The sequence below is a fragment of the Rhineura floridana genome, chromosome 6 (genome assembly GCF_030035675.1).
Source record: "Rhineura floridana isolate rRhiFlo1 chromosome 6, rRhiFlo1.hap2, whole genome shotgun sequence".
NCBI lineage: Eukaryota > Metazoa > Chordata > Lepidosauria > Squamata > Rhineuridae > Rhineura > Rhineura floridana.
In genome coordinates this window covers 142,362,797-142,384,276 of record NC_084485.1, presented here as the reverse complement: position 1 = coordinate 142,384,276, position 21,480 = coordinate 142,362,797, and the positions used below count along the sequence as shown (strand labels likewise).

Sequence of the window (21,480 nt, the reverse complement as noted above, 5' to 3'; positions counted from 1 at the left end):
CGCCCGACTAGATCAGCCACACAAGGCCTTCTCTCAGTCCCCCCAACGAAAACAGCTAGGCTGGTGGGGACTAGAGAGAGGGCATTTTCAGTGGCGGCCCCCACTCTCTGGAACTCTCTCCCGTTCGATCTTCGCCATTCCCCTTCCCTGGATACATTTCGCCGAGCCTTAAAGACCTGGCTCTTTGGACAGGCCTTTGGGATATCCGGGGTGGGCTAATTTTTCTGTGAGTGTCTTATAATTGTATATTAATTGCCCTACATGATTTTACTGCTGCATTAGTGTTGACTGCATTGTATTTTATTTTGTATTATATTGTATTTTATTGAATTTTAAGGTGTACGTCACCTAGAGTGGCTTCGGCCAGATAGGCGACACAGAAATTAAATTTATTATTATTATTATTATTAGATATTTCATATGTAACTTTTTATACAATTTTCCTGATGGGTGTGTGTGTGTGTGCTGTGGCTGGTATGCTTAGGCATGATTGTACAATACATTTCAGGTTTTTTTAGAAGGCAATATATTCTGTTGATACTTGTGGTTGTTTTCTTAATCTCTACTGAGTTTGTATGCACTATTTGCATCAAGCATGTGAGGAAAAATCTGTATTTGGTATTGTTTTAGTAATTTGGTGCTTATAAATTCAATTCAGCAGTATTTCACATATGTGGAAAAACATGTGGGGGCAGTGCCATGATCTCTTTACTTTTTATATTTGTGGCCTCAGAATAAGCACACTGAATTTCCTACTGAGAAAACTTGAAGACATGCCATTTTCCTCCAGTATAACATTGTTTTAAAGGGGATTATGGAAGCCCTCACTGCTTCATAATTGTAACTGTAAGAAGCTTTCCATAAGAATATGAAGAATGGAATTGCATGATCTCTCAATGCATATAGAGCAATTCTGCCTATTTTCCATGCAGCCTGACCTTGTTAGGTAATATAACAATGCTACACCCTCATAATGCACAAAACAGATTGCTCTGGAATGCCAGATGAGCTACCCATAACACACATGCAGCTCCTGTTTAGCAAACCATATGTGTCTTCTGTACAGTAGAAGCCCTGGGCTCCTGCTGGGAGGAAGGGAGGGATATCAATCAATCAAACAAACAAACAAATACAGTGTGTCTGTCTCTACTGTCACTCCCCTTCCGTAATGCAATCCAGTTCAGTTAATGTCTTATCCTTTAGTCTATTCCACAGCTTTCAGACATGCTTTCTGTTAAGATTGTGCTGTTCAGCGTTTCTCTGTAGTTGGAAGAAAACAATGGAGATTGGATAGCAGAGTGTATTTCCCCCTCAGCTGGTAATAGCTTTGTTAAAAGGAAATATTCGCATCCTTTCTTAAGTGATTTCATGTCCTCAAAGTTTATAAGAACAGAGTCATGGCTTCATATCTTGTGAATAAAAAGCCCTATAGGTTTAACAGAGCATGCTAATAAACACTGGCAAACCTTTAAGCAAAATACATCTGCCTTTGACAAAGTGCAAGTAATTTTTTTGGTAATGGTTACTGTCTGATAAAAATAACTCTCTCTGTGACACACCAAACATTCAAGTGGAAAATGGGATTAAACTGCAAAAACAGCAAAGACCTGTAACTATCATCACTAGATATCTATTGCTCCCAGCTTTAAAAAAAAAAAAGCTTCAAAAGCATCTTAATGTTACCCAGATCTTGTAGCATTAGTGCAATCTTCATATTTTTAGCTGTGATTCTTTCATTTCATGCAAATTAATTCTGATAGCTTATATTTTAAGCTGCTTTAAGATTTATTTTTTTATGTTCAAAGCTGATTTGAGCGTTTATATTTGTATCAAATTATTCATTTTTATGGCATAGGTTGTGTGATGAAGCGCAAGTACTAAATATTTTAATGAATGTAAAAACGAATAGGTAAAGAGGAAACTGATATGGGGGGGAAATTCCATATTGCTCTCAGTCAGCAATTGAATAGCAACCTGATGTCAACTAGATGAACATTTTGAGGTGTCACCTGGAATATTGCGCTATATTGAAAAATGTACAATATACATTTATAAACTACCATTACGATGAGTGGCTGTGAAGGGAGGGCTAGTGTATTTTGTGTGTATGCACGCGCGTACACACACACACACACACACAGAGCATTTTCCTCTCTGTACTCATTTTAGGAGTTAATAGAAACCAGTCATTTACATGGGAGAAAGTAAATAAACACAATCAGGGACATCATCAGGGTGGAGTTAAGATTGCTTCCTAGTCTCAAGACCTAAGAATCAATCCTTTTGCTCTTTTCATTGCCCCATTCTGCATTATATTTCTTGGTTAACCTAGAGTCTGATGGAGTGTTGTGAATTGGTTTGCATTCATAGTTAATTTATATAGCACTTTAATATGTTCACTGTAAGATGTCTTTACCGTATTTTTCCTTACAAGAACTTTTGCAGATTGCCTGTTCACGTTTTAATCAATATTTATGAATTTTGTACTATTATTAAACAATCAAACATCATAAAACAGTTTTGTGACAGAGAACTAAAATTGAAAGTGCCTGCCTCAGTGCTACTTGCCTTTATCTTTGTACAGCTTAAGTTTGTGTAGTGTCATAGGTGGACAATATAGACAGTGTAGACATTTTTATTCACAGTGGTCTTCAGGAAGTTCCTTTCTGTTTGGCATGTAGGGGAGCAGAAACATTCATTTTCAATTTAGGGTAGGGTAACGGTTTGAAACACTGCATTTCTGTGAGTCTCTGTTGGGTAGACAGTTTAGGACTGGGGTTACCACCATACCCCCACATGCACACATGTGCTCGCAGAGGTCTCTCCTGGTGCCCACAGAGTCTCCTCCCCGTGCTGAAATTAGGATTAAAAGAAGTATTCTGTTATAAACAAGGTTGTTGGGTGTACTTGATTGTGGTATGTGTGGGGTACCCATGATAGACCCCAAAAGGTTGGCGACCCCTGCTATAGAGGCCTAAAAGCCCTAACCCCCCTCCTCAATTTATCCCCCCTTTTGTCTTCACAATCTAGCATCCCCACATTGCTACCACATAGCTGTTTCTTGATTATTATTGTTTTTAAAAAAGCTCAGCAGGTTGGCTGAGGCTGGGGTCCACATACTGCAGCTGAAATGTATTTATTTATTATTGCATTTATATCACACCTTTCCTCCAAGTTGCTCAAGGTGGTGCACATGGTTCCCCCCACTTTCTGTTTTATCTTTACATTACACCAACCCTGTGAGATAGGTCAGGCTGAGAGACTGTGTCTGGCCCAAGGGCACTTCGTGGCTGAGTGGGGGTTTGAACCTGGATCTTAGTCCAACATTGAAACCCACTGGTTTGGAAGACAGGACTGTACAGCTTCAGACTGTGGGGGCAGGAGGGGGATACCAATTTGATTGGAACTTTGCATTAAGAAAAGAAACTGCAAGAAGCGTTTAATGGAAAGGGATATTTGGAGATGGTGTCGAATGAACACTCCTGGAAATCCTTCCTTTCCTGCTTTGTATCTGTTGACCAGCCTATTGCTGGTTTCTTCCCTGGCAGTACATTTTTCCATGTAGGGACTCCTCCTGTGTGAAGTTTGAATATGTTATCCTTCTCAAGTCAATTTTTGAAGGGATTACCCAGTGAGTGACACAGCAAGTCCCCTTTTAGTGTCCTTGTCTTCTGATTAAATGTAATAATTTTACTGCCTGTTCTCCTACATGCTGAACAGAAAGGAACTTCATAGTAAGTTCAGCTTTCCTATTTGCAGAGATGGATTTGAGCAAGCTGTACTGGGTAAGGTGCTCCTTTAGTATCAAAGTCACAACATCATGGTAGATGAAATGAGGGGACTTTGAGCATTGTCTCACTAACATATTTTAAACACCAGTGGGAGGTTTATAGAGGCATGCTGTTGTATACAGTGGTGAGAAAAAGATTGTGAACCCCTTAGGATTGTCACATATTTCCAATTTAAAGATCTTAATCTAACCCCATAATCTTAGATAAGGAACAAGAGATAATCTGTTTAAACAAATGTTACACAACCATGATGCATATTCAACCTTTATGTATCCATAACTGATATCCATGTGTCAAAAAGTGTGTGAACCTTTAGATTCAGTACCTGGTGGCACCCCCTTGAGCAGCAATGACTTCAGGTAAGCATTTCCTGTAACTGTTGGTCAGACGCTCAGATCAGTTTTGTGGAAGTTTGGCCCACTCCTCCTTACAGAACTGTGACATGTCAGCGACATTTGCCACAACATTTTGATGAGGTTTACATCTGGACTTTGACTAGGCCATTCTAAAATACGGAATTTCATCTTCTGCAGCCATCCTTTGGTAGATCTACTTGTATGTTTAGGATCATTGTCATGTTGCATGAGCCACTTTCAGTTCAGCTTCAGCTCTTGGATGGATGGCCTGACATTCTCCTCTAGAATCTTCTGATACACTGCAAAATTCATGGTCGTGTCAATGATGGCAAGCTGTCAAGCAGGCCCAACCATCACTTTCCACCACCATGCTTGACTGTTGGGATGAGATTCTCCTGTTCAAACTCAGTGTTTGTTTTTCACCAAACATAACGTTTCTCAATGAGGCTGGGCAGCAGTGTCTTTATAGAGAGTAGTGGTTTCCTCCTGACTCTCCTCTCATGAACACCTTGTTCCATCTTTTTCTTTTAACCAAGGCGAGAGTGCCCTGCAGATCCTTGGATGTTACACTAGGGTTCTTTGTGACTTCCTGGATGATGTGCCAGTTTGTTCTTGGAGTAATTTTGATAGGATGACTGCTCATGGGTAGAGTGACTGTGGTCTTGAACCTTCTCCATTTGTAGACTATCTGTCTGGAGTGGATTGGTGGAGCTCCAAATCCTTAGAAATTTGTTACCCTTTCTAGACTAATGAGTAGCAATAACTGCTTTTCTGAGGTCCTCAGATGTCTTTTGATTGTGGCATGATGTGTTTTCACACAACCATATGGTGAAGATTAAAGTCACAAAAAGTTTCTGATCCTTTTATAGGGCGGGGCATCCCAAACTCACCCTGGAGACCTACCTAATTACCTAAGCACCTGATTCTAATTATCCACTAATTGAGCTGCAACCAGGGGTTCATTTACTTTTGCACCTACCCTGACTCTTATGTACTAATTGTTTGCCTAATTTACACATTGTTTTATTTCACAGGATGTGGAATTTGTTAAGATAAACCCTACTGGATATTTAGAAAAGGAAAGGTTTTGATTCACAAAGGCTATTGTGGTAAAACTGGAATTTCCGCAATTATCATTAGGCTTCACAAACTTTTCTCGCCACTGTATGTATGGCCAAGGCTGTGAAGGATCTCCCAGCATCATAAATTGTACTCAAAGTGTCCAGGTCAACTGCACTGGCTATCAGCTGGATATGTTCCTATTCCACTGTAGCTGGGGTGGCTCTGTAGCTCGAGCTTCTGAGTAGTCTTCAAGGGCAGCCCTTTGTAGAGAGAATTGCACTAGAAATTGTATAGGTTAAAATTCTAGAGAACACAAAGTGGTGATGCCCAGATTCTTTTAAAAAATATTCTGAGAGGTTTTATTCAGATCAAAACACCCCCACTCTCCCTTCCCATCCTGTGCTTATTTCATAACAATGTTTCCATTTTAATAACTAATAAAAAGTTGCTTATATCGTTAATATGTATAATCTCTTGTAGATGTGAAGTGAAACAGAACTAGCTTGTTTAATCCAAGTACTATTGTTAAAGGCTACCCATTTTGCCATTAAAATTTGACTTATTCTAAATGCTTGTTCATAATGAAAATGTCCCATATTTTGTATATCCATTGCTCTGTATTAAAGATTTTTTTATCTTTCTAGTGTTGGATAATCAACCTAAATTGGATCAATTTCTTGTAATTTCATGAGGCATTCTTCTTGTCAGTATAAACCAGCAGCAATGTGAGAAGATGACATTTTAATAGAAATGTTATATCCTTTTTTTATGAACCATTTTTTTCAAATTTGTGAATAACACAAAATGTATTATCAATAGTGTCTTGGAAAGAGGTGTTGACTGTGTGTTGGATGTACAGACTTTTTTGTCTGGGAGGGCAAGGCTGGTGCTAGATAGATGCAGTAGATGTTGTGGGATTAAGTACCTTGGAGTGCATTGATTGATATTTGAAACATGCACTACTGTGGCACTAGTTAGCCAAATTTCAGAAAGACACAGTGACATATATCTCTTCGTTAGCACCTACGCCCAATTAACACTATAATGTGTTTTTATTGTAGTCAGCGAAACCTCTGGCAATGATTGACTTGGTGATCTCATGAAGATGTTCTGAACAACAGAATGCTAAAGAAGCTCTAGCTTCTATGAGGGAAATGAAAGGTTGGCCAGGAAAAATCTCCCATGCTGACTCTAGTGACAGACCCATTAAGGTGAACAGCCAAGAAGAGACTGAAAGGAAAGAGCTAATACAGAAGAGCATGGAGAATGGGTGAAGAAATGGTAGAATAGAAAGTTTCCCCATTGCAGAGATTTATTTATGAAGAACAACACTGTACAGTTTTGTTACTTCTGTACAAAACCGAGAAAAGTAAATTAGAAAAATAGGTTTGCGATGGTAAAATTGTGCGGTTGATTTTTGTTTATCAGCATAGCTCAAAACCAGCCTGCCACATTGCTTAATTTGTATGCACAGAGGTACCCTGAAAGTACAGCTAAATGAAAAAGCAAATTGCAAATATATGCAACACATTGATTATATATGCACACAGTAATCTCATTACTGTAGAAACAAATAGACTGAGCTCTAATTAAATTGATAAAAGCTCTTTTTAAATATAGTACAATATGGAATGGATAACTCTTCTGAATTATAGTTAAAGCAAATGGTTTCTTCCCTTTGCCTCATGTCTAAGCATGGAGAATGCCTTGTGTAGTTGAAGGCTAAAATCTATTTGGACTTGGTATAGAAACTGCTTTTGCATAATTCCCATTAACTCTGAAAGGGCTTGTGTCCAAAATCTTCAAACTGGTTGGGTGTCCTTAAAAATAAATGCCAGGTAGAATGACATGGATGGGAAGATGTTGCTCAATGTGACAGTAGCGCAGATATAAATGTTTTAAAATAGAAGATCATAACAATATGTGTTGAATGGGGGTGGTGCTCTCTTACTTTCTGTGGGTTAAAAGCAACCCCAACAACACCATCACAGTAGTCTTGTGAAGGACCAGCCTTGGTTGCCTTTTGAAGGTCACAAAATGGAAGATAAAGTGGGTTCGTTTGCACATAAAGTTAAATTATGTTTTGGCGATATGTGCACAAACTACAATGAGCTTGAGCTAAGTTCCCTCACCCACCACTTTTTCTCTTCTCCTGAGAGAGGAGGCTGGGAGAAGGCTTCTGTAGCAATTAGTTTTACTTTCGAATAATGTTTGTTTAGTGTTATGTGTGAGCTAGAAATTGTGATTTAAAACACACTCTGGTTGGTTCAGGGGTGGAAAACCTCCAGGCCAGTCATGCCCCCCCAAGACGTCCAGTTTGGCCCAAGAGGCCATTTCATAGAATCATAGAATAGTAGGAAGGGACCTATAAGGCCATCAAGTTGAACCCCCTGCTCAATGCAGGAATCCAAATCAAAGCATTCTCGACAGATGGCTGTCCAGCTGCCTTTTGAATGTCTCCAGTGTCGGAGAGCCCACTACCTCTCTAGGTAATTGGTTCCATTGTCGTATGGCTCTAACAGTTAGGAAGTATTTCCTGATGTCCAGTCGAAATCTGGCTTCCTACAACTTGAGCCCATTATTCCGTGTCCTGCACTGTGCGCAAGAGGCAAGCTACTTCAAAAAGGTTTTCTCAAAGGTTTTAGAACAGCTCCTGCACCCCCTGCTGCCATTAGCAACAAAAGGGAAAGTCGGATGTGAGTAGGGTTCCCAAGTGCCTACTGCTATTGTGTGATGCTCCAGAAAGAGCTTCTTTCTCGCATAACTGCTGCAGGTGTTTGGGAACCCTGCATGAGATTTTGACAGGTGGGTGGCCAATGAGGCCGATCCTGAAAAAGATTTGGCTTGTGGGACGAAAAAAAGGTTCCTCACCTTCATTAACCAGCTTCTATAACCCATGGCTGAAGTTGGCTTGTTTAGAAATTGAACAGAGTTTAAACCAAGGTGTCTGGTTCCTATATAATGCTAAGCTAAGGACTCTTTTAAAGTGAAATTAAAAGCTGCAGAACTTCCTCCCAACCATGTAGGAGAGGGGAAAGTGCTTAAGCCCAAGGCTGCACTCCTTGTACCTCATGCAAATAGCACTAAACAGTGTTGCATGCAAACACTTGTCAGTATCACTCAAGCCTGAGTTAGGTATTGTATCTGCATCACCCAACATACTCAAAAGGTCTGTTAAGACCAAGACTTAAAGATTTAATCTTCATCCATGAGAACCTCATGACGACATTTGCCTTCAACCATGAGGATCAGATGCAGCATTGGTGGTTTTGTGTTTGGTGACTGGCTCTTAATTTTGTGACTATAAGACTTTAAGATGTCAGTATTGAGAGAGTTGTAAGTAAAACTATAAAGGCATTAATCAGAAATGTAACTCATGCCATCCATATGAATAATGCCAAAAACAGTAGGAATTTGCCGACATTTTGGAGCTGCAACAAAAATACCCACTTCTGCCTCCCCCCCAACTCCCCCCCAAGGAATGGCTCCATAGAGTTAAAGAAAAAGAACCACCCATTCATTCACTCTTTTGGTTGTTTTTCTCAAAATTAATTTTCAAGTTTGAATATTACCTAAATTTAGTATGGATAGATAACGTTGAGGATAGTTTTCTACTTCTATGTGCACTTCTAGTTTACTCCATTGTGAAAATTACTACCGTTTTTTTTCTGTCACTTTGAAAGAGGTGCATTGTTAAATAAGGGTTATTATGCCTTTCATGGTTTCCATTCCATGTACTGCTGAATATTAAGCTGTAAATAACTCTTTTTAAAGTGTATGAAAAAGCTAAGTGTATGTTTTGAGCAAAAGTCTTAAAATATGAATGGTAAGAATGTTCCACATCAACTTCAAAGATATTGTTCCTAAGATTTTTTTTTTTTTTTTTTTTTTTTTTTTTTTTTTTTTTCTCTTTTTTTTTATCTTTTTTTTTTCTTTTTTTTTATTTTTTTTTTTTTTTTTTTTTCTTTTTTTTTTTTTTTATTTTTTTTTTTTTTTTTTCTTTTTTTTTTTCCCATCACTTCAAAGAATATGCCTTTGTTCCTACTCAAATGGCGTAGCTCTGGTTTTTCGCAAAGAGGAATGCCAGGGAATATTTGTGATGGCAAGTTGGGGGTCATTGTGGCATGCCTGCTGATTCCAGAGGACTACATACCTGCCTCAACTTATATTGATAGGACAAACAGTGACCACAGAGGTGAAAAGAGAGAATGCCAGTTTAAAACAATTGGTGGTGGTGCGTTTGTCTTGATATCAGGTGCAAGAACTAAAGAAGAAGCAAAAAAGTTTTGAGGATCCATAGTTGTTTGATGAACCACTCATAAGCCTCTTCCCTTTCTGTTAAGCGTTAATTAAAAATGTCCAAATAATATATGGCATCTGTAGCCACAAATGGTTTTATGGTAGAGGAAATGAGTCTGCAATTTACTGGCAGTTTATTCTGTTATCTATAGTTGCATTATTGAGAAGAGGCAATCATACCTTTTTCGTTCCTTTTCTCCACTCTCTCCCTTTCACTCCTGTCTGAGAGCCCCGTTTGTTAGATTCATTTATAGTATGATGAATAACTGTTTGAGAAGCAGGCAGTACATCCGCCTTATTTCTCCTGCAAAACAGCAACCTTCTTAAGGGTTAATCTTCCCATTTTGGAATATGTTGTGTACTTAGAATAGTGTTCTGCTGCACCATTGAGCTAAAATATGTGGATGGTTTTTGCAGAACATTGACTATTTAAACGACACCAGAGTATTCTAAACAGTCTCTTGTTGTTCATCTGTCTTATTTGACCAGAGCAACAACATCTTTATACCAATGGTATTTCTGAATGGACACTTTGATATTGATGAAAGGCCCCAGAATGGAGAACACTGAAGTTTATGTGTAGCTTCGGGGCAGCTTTAACTCAATAATAGCAGTTGAAAGTATGCTATTGGTCTGAATCTTCCAGAGTGATTTCTTTATAGGACAGAGAACATGACAAACAAGAAGCAAAACATTGGCTATTATCTGGGATGGCTAAGCAAGTTATTTTATTTTTGAGGAATGTCATGAAAATGGTTTCTTGACCTGAGAAAGCAGAGGGTCTTAGCTCTTGCATCCCTTGGCATCCCAGGGATGTCTGGTTTTAAGATTTGGGAGTCTCCTGGCCCAGACTGGAGGACATGAAGAGTGGTGGCAGTGGTACTACCTTGCAGAGTTGGTTTTCATACCATAGTAAATTGGCAACTACTGTTTGCCTATAAGAGCTGGTTCTCTGTTTTGGGAGCCAGTGATCTTGACAAGGATGTCATTGGATCAAAAGTTTTAAGGAACCACAGCAGTCAAATCCAACCTTCTGCAGAAGCAGGAATCTTTTTTAAAACTAGTTGGGTCAGAACTATATATTCAAGTGATAAGTACCCTTGGATATGTGGCTGAAAATGATTTTTAAAAGGTCATTTTTTAAAAAGTCCAGTGGTGAAAAATGTTCATTCCTTCCCTTCCCTTTATTTTCATTTATCATTCTACAACATGAGCAAGCTTTTTCCTTTTTAAGCATCAATTCTACATATGAGTGGAAATATTTTATTTTACAGTTAATTTTACATTTATATCACACCTATCCTTTATTGAACTCACGTGGCTTACATGGCTGTTCTCCCCCCCCATCATATCCCCTCAACAACCCTGTGAAGTAGATTAGAGTGAGTCAATGGCTGCTCCAAGGTCATCCTGTGAGTTTCATGGCTGAGCAGGGTTTTGAATCTGGGTATCCCCAGTCCTTCTATGACATTCTAAACACTAGAACTTCTACTAACACTGCCAATGGCACTGATAATTATTTCTGTACCAAACAAAAATATATTACATTGAAAATCAAATGCAGTTTAGGAATCCTTTTCCAGGAGTCTGTGGTCCTGCTCAGACAATAATGACGAAACCATAGTCTGAGTCCTGAACTTGTACCTAGTCTCTTCCCCTGAGCATTCTGATTCTTGTTTTTCTAGACAGGGAGGTCTGAACCAAGCAAACTGTGGTTCTGCAGGAAATAGCTTGCCTTGTTTGCATGCCATGGTAAACTATTGCTTGACAGAAATGAGGTACTCCACAAACCCAGGGTTCAGAGCTGATGGCTAAACCATGGTTTGGCTCTTAACATTCAGTATCACAGTTTTCTTAAATGCTTATCAATACCTTTATTTTTCTCTGTCTACTTGGGTGTTGCACAAAGTAAGGAACTTCAACCATATTCAGGGGTTTCTTATGATTAAGAGGTTTGATACATTGGGTTGTTAAGTATGCTTTGTACAAACCAGTTTCCTGTATTTGAATGAAGCTGATTTGCTACAAACCATAACCAAAACTTTTAAATCTTCTCTTGCATGAAGGTGGAGTATGCAAGCTCAAAGCTTGCAGCAGCAAATTATCACAGCAAACAATGGCTGCTTTTGATGACTGAACATGTCCAGCCACAGTCTTTCTGTACTTTGAGCCATGGTCTAATTTTGCTGATGGTAAAGAAGCAAACACATGGGGCAATAAAATAAAATTTAAAACAAAACTCTTCAGAATGGTTTCTGCTAATTACGGTTTTAAGTAAGTTGTCAGGAGCTATGTGGATAATTAAGCCAGAGAGCACAAAACTACATGATCTGTGTTCTACATTACTTTCTTAGATTTTATAGTAGCCTACTTGTACAAATGTTTGTTTCTTGTGTTGTGAAGATGGTGGGAAAGAATGCACGGGAGGAGGGGTGAATACCTAACAGCTTCTTAGTAGTAGGAGACAAGACTGATGCAAAAGCATACCTGTTACAAATTCATCTGACCTGGGTTGCTCTTTTCCCAATTTGTTTGCGTTCTTGAAGCCTTGGGTAGAATATCAGAAGACTTATGTAAAACCAGCAGTGGAGTGATTATATACTTAATAGAACTCATGCTGTGGTGGAGAGTTCAAGAATGGGCTATAGAATCACAAGCTCTCTCCCCACAGCTTGTCTCCCTTGCCTGAAGCAAATTATTCTCATAGGCAACTTTTGTCATAATTAAAGAATACCTCATTATTGACTTAAAGCATGGTTTAGGCTAACCAGGTTCCCTCTCAGCCAGAGCTTTTTAGCCATATTCAAAGCCTGGTTACCCTTAACCAGTTACCCTTAACTGGGTGGGCGGAATTGCACTTAAAGCGAGTTTTTGCTTTCTTAATATAGATCTAATCCTTTCAAAGGCAAGTGTGTACTATGACTGCTCCAGGGTAAAGTTGGGAAGGAAGATGAGTCATCTGAATTATAAAAAATCTTCCAGGCACAGTGGTTTAGTAGATTATCTCAAACATCTTCTAGACAACAATTATTGGGGGTGTCTGTTTTAGTATAGCAGCAAATTGTATTCCAGCTGTTGAGGTTAATTGTATGAGTAACACGAGAATCTCCTTAGTAAGTGCAAACATATTCCTGATTTTTAACTGATAATCAGTTCATCCTCTTATGCATCACTATTGATTTTTCCATTTACATTTTAATGCTTGCTAATGTGGAGCTGACTGCAGTTAGTTTTATTCATGGTAACATCTAATCAGGTATGCCTGTATTTGTAGTGTGTATGCCTTAGTGCATGTTTCTTTTAAAAGACTAACTGATTTTGTGTATCTTAGAGTGTATTAAATGAAGCAGTATATTAGCAGCATTGTGTGCATAAATAGTTTTTAGGAGGCACTTAGTGGTAGAACATATAACCAGCAGAAATTAGGAACATGTGACACTGTTTTATACTGAGTCAGACGAGTGGTACATCTTCTGCTGGTTAATTTGACAAAGGTTGTCTCTGAACTCTGGTAGAGAGATCTTTCTTAGGCTTGCTTCTTGAATTTCTTTAACTAGAGATGTCAGTGATTGGAACAGGGACTTTCTGCATGCAAAGCTGTCTGTGGCACTTTCACAATGAGTAAACAATCCTAGTCACTTGTGTGTATTTCCATATCGAAAGTATATTTCCCAGTGATGTTTTGAATACCTAAATGACATATGCTTTGTTTTATTACAATTTAAAGACAAAAAAAAATATTTGCTAAGAAACCCAAACAAGTCTGCAATCTGTATAAATTATGCTCATGATACAACCTTCATGTTTACTTACCTCGCATAATAGGGAGGTCAATGACCTATGCTGATTTCCTCTCCTCCCAAGTCCTGTTCAGACATAACTCCAGTTCTTTGCAAACCATGTTATTGACATTAGGAGCATCAAATTATGCATTTGTATCCTACAGTCACAAAATACTTGCAGCTAAGCACTAGTTTCATTTAGTATTGTGCTGTTAAAGTCTGCTAAGGTCAAAATGTCTTTTATTTGTCACAACTAGTAGTAATCTAAAACCTGCACCTTCCAGAAACCTAGATAAAAATCTTAACTTGAATGTTGTTCTCTGTTACTCAGCTGTAAAAATAGAAATGGGCATCAATAAGGTGTAACTTACTGGATATGTGGTAGAAATTTTCTGACATCTTAATTTGGGTTTACAGAACCAGACATGTTCATTCAAGAAATGCATGGCTAAGAATTACTTTGAACAGTGTCAGTGATGCATGGATTTAAGGAAGTGTAATGAAGTAAAATGCACTGGTGTCTATACAACCAGAAAGTGTAATGCAGAAACATGTCTCGGTTGGGATAAAGACTATCCTGAGCTGCTATAGTTGCTGACCGTAGTATGCTGTTGCATATGGCTGTAGGCTGTATATTGTTCCTGAACTCACTAGAATCAAAGGGTATATATTTCTAGTTCTCATTATTACAGAGGTGTTGTCTAGACCAGTGATGAGGGAAATGATAATGGAATGAAAAGACCAGTAAAAAAAAATTCCCATATTCATGGGCTTGAGGGTAACTATGAAAACATTATAAGGCTGGGATAGCTAGCTGGTAGCCACTAATGCACATTTTCCTGGTCCTTGTCACCCCTCCCCAATCAGATTTAACAGTGTGAGGTGCATTGTTTATTTTTTCATGGCAGAATGGCAGAGAGTTTTTATAGTGCCGATTCTCTCATCAGGAAATGAGAGGTTGCTATAGAGACCAGTTAATCTCTGAGGCAGCCTCCCATTTTCCAAAAAGATGTTGACTTGGCTAAAAGCATTACAAAAATGGTGCATGCTGCTTTCAATCTAGCATGCACCCCTTTTTTTTAGGAAATGATAGCTTGCCTTTGGATACCTTTCACGTGCTCCTGTCACCTTCTCCTGCCTTGTGTGTATGGTGGTGGGATTGTGAAGCTATGATGACATAGCTTGGAAAAGAGAAAAATATATACCTAAGCAGCTTAACCATGGAGCATGTAGGCCAGCCGGCTCAAGGAATTGGTCCATCCCAAAGCTATCCAGGACAAGATGGTTTTCAGGAGTCTCTGGAACACCATTGGCGAGGGAGTAGAGCAGTCTTCCTGGGGTAGGATATTCCAGCGCTTGGGGGCCAGGCTGAAAAGGCTCTCTCCTGCATACCTGCCAGTCTTAACACCGTTATTCCAGGCACACAGAGGAGACCAGAGGCAGCTGATCTTAAATCATGGGCAGGTACATATGGGCATAAGTGTCCCTCAATTACACCTCAAGTACATTGGTCCAAGGCCGTTTAGGGCTTTAAAGGTCAAAACCAGCACTTTGAATTGGGCCCAGATACAAATTGGGAGTCAGTGGAGTCAGTAAAGCACAGGAATAATATGATCCCCATGCCACGATCCAGTTAACACTCTGGCTGCCACATTTTGAACCAACTGCAATTTCAATTGGTTCAACCATTTTCAAAGGCAGCCCTACTTAGTGTGTGTTACAGTAATCAATCCTTGATGTCACCAATGCATGTGTCACTGTGGCCAGATCAGTTGCTTCCAGAAATGGCTACAGCTGATAGACCAGTTTGAGTTGGCCAAAAGCACCCCTGGCTACTTCAGCCACCTGATATTCAAGCAGCAGGGCAGGATCCAGGAGGCCTCCCAAATTGCCGACCTGCTCCTTCAAGGAGAGTGCAACCCCATCCAGAACATGTTGCAGCCCTATCCCTGATACATCTTTCCGCTTGACCAACAACACTTCCATCTTGTCTGGATTAAGTTTCAGTTTGTTAGCCCACATCCAGCCCTTCACAGCTTCCAGGCACCGGTTTAGGATGAGCACTTCCTCCTTGCAATCAGATGGTAAGGAGAGATAGAGTTGTGTGTCATCATCCTATTGATGACACCGCACTCCAAATCTCCGGATGACCTTGCATAGGAGACAGAATGGAAGCCTGTGAGCAGGAGTCTCCCAACACCACTTTCTGGAACCTGTTGGCCAGGTAGGATTGGAGCCACTGGAAAATGGGGCCTCCGAATCCCATCCCAGCTAGACGGCCCAGAAAGTTACAGTAATACCTCAGTTAACAAAGTACATGCGTTCCTGGACATTACTTCTTTAACAGAAACTTTGGTACCAGAGGTAGGAATAACATGGAAAGAATAGGGATAAGTTCCTGCACCACAAAAAAAGAAGAGCAGTTCAACATATTTCAGCAATGTTTTTATTCAAAACTAACAATACACATCTGAAATGAAACAACCAGATCAGGTCAACCTTGCATACAGACCACTTGAAGGCTTTGTACACTTGAGCAGGCAGGCAAGGGGCAGCCACCACCGTCACCCTCTGCTTTATCTCTCTCTTTCTGTGTCATCCTCCCCTACACTCGAGCAGACATGTCTGCAGTAAACAGTGCTTCTAGGGCACCTGAAGCATTGTTTATTGTGGAGGCACCTGCACCACCTGGAAAGGAACACCATTCCAGCCACAAGTGAGAGAGCTGCCTGCAGCAGCTGCAGTCCAGTAGACAAGGAGTCACATTCTGATTATGCTCCACCCACCCAAAAAAGACTTTGTTAAAAGGAGCTTCTTTCCTGGAGGATTTGTTAACTGTACTATAGCCGATGGTATTGAAAGCCACCGAGAGGTCCAACAGCATCAACAGGGATGCACTCCACCTGTTTGATGCTCGGCATAGGTCATCAAGCAGGGCGACCAAAGCAGTCTCTGCCCATGACCAGGCCTGAAGCCTGATTGGAAAGAGTCTAGATAATCCAGTTCATCCAGGAAAACTTGGAGCTGAGCAGCCACTACCTTTTCAATCACCTTGCCCAAAAAGGGAAGATTAGAGACTGGGTGGAAGTTTTTAAGATCAGCAGGGTTTAACAAAGGTCTCATCACAGCCTCCTTTAACAATGTTGATGTAGAACCTTCCCTTGGGGTGCAGTATTAATTAAATATGCCGACCAGCCAACCACTTCCACTCTGGCAGATTTGATTAACCAAGATGGGCAAGGGTCAAGAGAGTAAATAGTGGCCGTCATTTCTCCCAGAGTCTTGCCCACATCCCCAGGCTTCACAAGCCTGTATCCATCGAAAAATGGCCAGAGGAAGCCTCAGGACATCTGGCACAACTGTAATTAATGAGAAGTTCAAGTTAGATTTTATCTGCAAAGTGCCTGCAAGCGACTGAGGCTCAGGATCCAGTGTAGGTCTAGAGCTCAAAGTACCCTGGACCACCTGGAAAAGCATCACTAGACGACACTGAGCAGACACAATACTGGCAGAGAAGTGAGCTTTGTTCACCACCATCACTGCCACTTGATAGGCTTGAAAATTATCTCCACTCTGCGTTCGGTTGGAAGCAGATTGAGTTTTTCTCCATCATTGCTCTAGCCGTCGTCCCTGCTGTTTCATCAGACACAAGGTTTGAGTAAACCAAGGTGCATTACGAGCCCTCCCTGGTGGTGAGATGCATACTGTGCAAAGGCACAGATTTCTTTTCCCTTGTTGAAGTTAGCTCTGTGTACATCTCTCAAAATACTTTAGAAAAGGAATGGGGTACCTGTTGTTGGACTCCAATTCCCATCAGCCCTAGCCAGCATCACCAATTGCCTGGAATAATGTGAGTTGGTCCAGAAACCTCTAGAGGACCACAGGTTTCCTATCCCTGCTTTAGAGGAAGGGCAGGAAAACATATTATCTTGAACTTATAAGAGTTGTGCCGTCTCTACCCAATTGCAATCTACATATAGTGTTGGAAAGTTAGGTGCAGCCTTTAAAATCTAAGGCTTTGGGGGGTTTCCATGGTCTCTGAAGTACTGAGCAAAATATAGGTGCCTGATATAATCAGCAATTTACATGTTTCTTTTTCTTTGGTTTTTAGGGAAGTTCTTGAAGAGAGGGCATAATAGAAATACATAGTAGAAGCACCCAATATTATCGTGGTTATTCCAAGTAGTTCAGAGTTCTTTTATATAAAGATCACTGAAATACTGCACCATCTGAAAGATTATTCTGCTTCACCTAACTTTTTACTGTGTCCTGAATTTTATTTATATAATCAGATTCTTATCTTAAGAGTGGTTCACATTTGATGGAACTTACCATTTTTTGTTTTGCCCCCTGGCTGTCTTAAGATTTGCATATGAGATTACTTACAAGAATGCTTTATTCCACAGAGACGGAAGGTTTCAAGATTGACACCATGGGCACCTACCACGGAATGACTTTGAAGTCTGTAACTGTAAGTTGGAAAAAAATATTTTTTGCAGTGCTGTGTGTAAATCTTTGAAGTGGTCATATAGACTTTTCTTTTTGCTTCCTACCCTGAGAGGAGTCTGTAGTATTGCATGGCAGCAAACAAAATTGATTCCTAGACAATGTCACATGTGTGTGTGTAAAACACTTGTTACAAAGGTCCAAGTTTAATTATTGCAGTTCTGTATAAAAGTGGAGGAAGACCATCCCTTCCAAACAACTTGATAGTACAATTTCATGCTGTTTGTTTCCCAAACAGCTGAAAGTAGAGCATCTTTAAAATGGAGTTTCAGCCTGTGCTTGTCTTAAATTGTCTGCTTTTATGCAAGTGGGTTGAGCGTTCACAAACAAATGCTGTTTTGATCTGCCTGCAAGTAGGACAGATGCTACAGAACTAGTATAGAAGCCTCATTAAAGACTTTTGCCATCTGTATGCCTATATAAATCTGATGAATAGATGGCACTAAACTGTCTCAAAAATCTGTGCACCTACTTCTAGTTTGCTGTCCTAATTTGAACATAAAATAATGCCTGGAATGTCAACATCTCAAAGCCAATTAGAGCTAACTTGTTTAAACTTTTCCTCTATCTAATAAAATTGTTCCTTAAAGTTTTTACTATCACTTTTCAGTCTTTAAATGTGTTGGTCTCTAGTTCAATTTGTAGTCTAACTTGAAGCCGGTGTTTGGTTAGGGGCTAAATCTTTGTATTGTGAGGAATACTAAAGCATTCAAAGGTGTAATTAATAAGCAAAAGGCTTACTATAAAGTCCAGTGCTACCCTTCCCCTTGTTGAACAGCTTTTGATCCAAAAGGTGGCCACTGACGTAAGAGAAGAGAAGGTGATTTTCTCAGATAACCCACACCACCTTCCATGTTTTTCCTGGAGAGTCCCCCATAAGAGTTTGCCCATGAAGTTCCTTATTTTTCATGGGGTGTGTATTATTTGGAGAAGGGCCCACCAAGTGCACTGGTGTCAACATTCTAGGGGTTCAGATTAGCTGGACAAATTCACATGATCATTAGATCATGAATTGTTTAAAGCCCAGGCTATTTGTGGTAATAAAAACTTCTCTTGTGTTCACTAAGTGTCATTCTTCCCCAAATCTTTAGTGCCTTTAGCTCACTTGAGGATGCTGTTATTGGTTGTGTAACTCATAGGCTTGCTCAAAGGGGAGGGGTGTCTTAATGTGAACACATGATGTTTCTGCAGAAAAGGCATCAAGGCAGGCCACAGACTGGGACCACTTCAGATATCTGGTAATCTTCTACCATAAACCTAAATGAAGCAGATTATTTCAGCTGGGTGGGAAGGTTGTGGTGGTGTTTATCTATGAAGAGCAGTTTGGCACAGAACTGAACTGCTTAAGGAATGCTTGCCAACTTATAACTGGTAACGCTGAATGCGGAATAGTCTGGGATCCCTGTCTTTAAAGCAGCAAAAGTCTTATTTCCCTTGAACCAAATCCTTAGTTTGTGCAGTTGCTCCACTCCTGTTACGATTTTATATGACCAATTTGTATGAAATTTGGAATGCTGTTGGTTTGGGTAATTGAAAGATGAATACAACATTGGTGATAACTCATGTTTCAAATCATTATAGTGAAGTATTTTTAGCTCTTTTATAAAAGTAAGTATCTGCGTTGTATCTGCTGACTTATTGTCAGTGGGGAGCTCATGTAGAACTCTTTACAACTTTGCAGAACATATGGTGAAGGGCTTTTTGAAGTCGTGTCAATGAAGTTTTGCTTGTTTGGTGCTGGAATAGTTCTTATTTAATTGGCATGCTTAAACTGTAGAATGAATGGGCATTTTAAATGATTTTTTTTTGTTGCTGAATAACTTTCATTGTTCTCTCCACATTTGGTAAAGCCACCTCTTTTTCTTTATTTCCTGAGGAATGCAAGACACGGTACATTTTTAAATGATAGTTAATCTTGTACAATCTTCTGTCTATAGTTTTTGCTTTCATTGATTTAAATATAGAATAGCTGTTCTTTTTGCTTAGGAGTGCTTTTTTAAGTTCACTAAACTATGGTGTTGCTCAGAACATGAAAGACATTTTGAAAATTATTTTACTTCATGATGCATTGGTGAACAAAGGATTTATTTTTGATGTTGATTTCTATAAAGAAAAGTTTTTTGTCCTGCTCACATAGTATTAAAACTTGTGGACATTCAATGAAACTGAATGTTGGAAGATTCAGGACAGACAAAAGAAAGTACTATTTCAAACGATAGAATTTAGTCCCACTACACATAGTAATGACCACCAACTTGGATGGCTTTAAAAGAGGATTAGACAAACTTATGAAGGGTAAGGCTATTAATGTCTGCCTCTTTTGTTGGAGGTAGTAAGCCTCTGAATGCTAGTTGCTGAGAATCACAGGTGGGGAGGGTGCTGTTGTGTTCACTTTCTGCTTGGAGGCTTGCCTTGGACATCTGGTTGGCCACTCTCTGAATGCTTGACTCCATGGGCCCGGCCTGATCCAGCAGGGTTCTTCTTAAGTGAAAATTGATTGATACTGGTTGCCAAAGATCCAAATATCAGCTAAGGTAATTAAGAGTATCAATTTAGATCTCCTCTGAGTAGAGTACATTAGTAAACAGAGGAAAGGAAAATATGATAGACTACTATCTTGAATGTGTTTCATAGTCTTATGCAAAATAAAGGGTTGATCGATCCTGATGTGATTTGTGTAAGGTGTGGCCATTTTCCAGGTAAGGCCACTCAGTATAACCTGAGCGCTTAGGTTTTTGAGCCAAAGAGAGAAATTGAGACATTCCCCTTCTGCATAGTTATGCAACAGAAAACAGTAATTGGAAATATGGACTAATTAGCCATTTATGCTTATTGACCATAGACTTCAGTTTGAGTTTGAGGCTGAACATATCTGGCCAGCCTGTTGATAGAGTATTCTAGCAGTAGTGTAGTAGCAAATTTAGATGTACAGGGTCCCTTCATGATAGTCACAGCCATACACACCCTTTTTGGCTACTGAGTTATAGCCTTCTCCCACAACAGCAGACGTCCCTAGGAGCCAAACAGGATGAAAGGGGGGAGTGTTAGCTACTGAAAACAGTCTTCTCAGTGGCTGACTCACTTCCTTTCACTCTGATCGGCTCCAATCAGCAAGAAAGGACAAGGAAGCATACTAGAAGACTCTTCTCAGAGATCAATACACTCCCCTTTCATGCTGATTGGCTCGTAGGATTCTGGAAACATAGGGACCTTGCTGGGATCCTGCTCCGAAAAAAGTAAAGGGTCTAAGACTCCCCAAGACCCTGGATGACTACACCCCTGAATTCTAGCTGGGAAAACTTTCTAAGGTTATCTTGATAAACTCAAGGGGGGAAATAGCATGTAAATGTTTAATTTAAAAAATTGGTTGTTCTGTTAACATCAGTGGTGCATATGCTACCATAAATTATTTAGAGGAAGTCAGGGCATTAAATAAAGCCTTCTGACAATTTCCCTTTAAAATAAAGGACAACTGACATATTTGATACATAACAAATGCTTCCATTCATCATTTCATATGTTACATTAATCCACTCCTTCTTTCCACCCCCTTCATATGGGCAGAATTTTGTAAATTCCAGAGTGTGCATTGTAGTAATTTTACAGCATTTTCTTTCTTCTGCCAATGTCACACTTGTTTGTTAAGCTACATAAAACTATTGTAGATGAACCACTCCCTCTAAC

At 39.7% G+C, this 21,480-nt stretch overlaps 1 protein-coding gene across 1 annotated transcript in view; it reads left to right on the top strand.

Annotated features, from left to right (window-relative positions):
- Positions 1 to 21,480, top strand: part of CDC73 (cell division cycle 73) — a 187,486-nt gene that overhangs the window by 69,666 nt on the left and 96,340 nt on the right. The window contains exon 10 of the mRNA XM_061633986.1: positions 17,697 to 17,761. Coding sequence (XP_061489970.1) covers positions 17,697 to 17,761 — 65 coding nt within the window. The remainder of the gene's footprint in view (positions 1 to 17,696; positions 17,762 to 21,480) is intronic.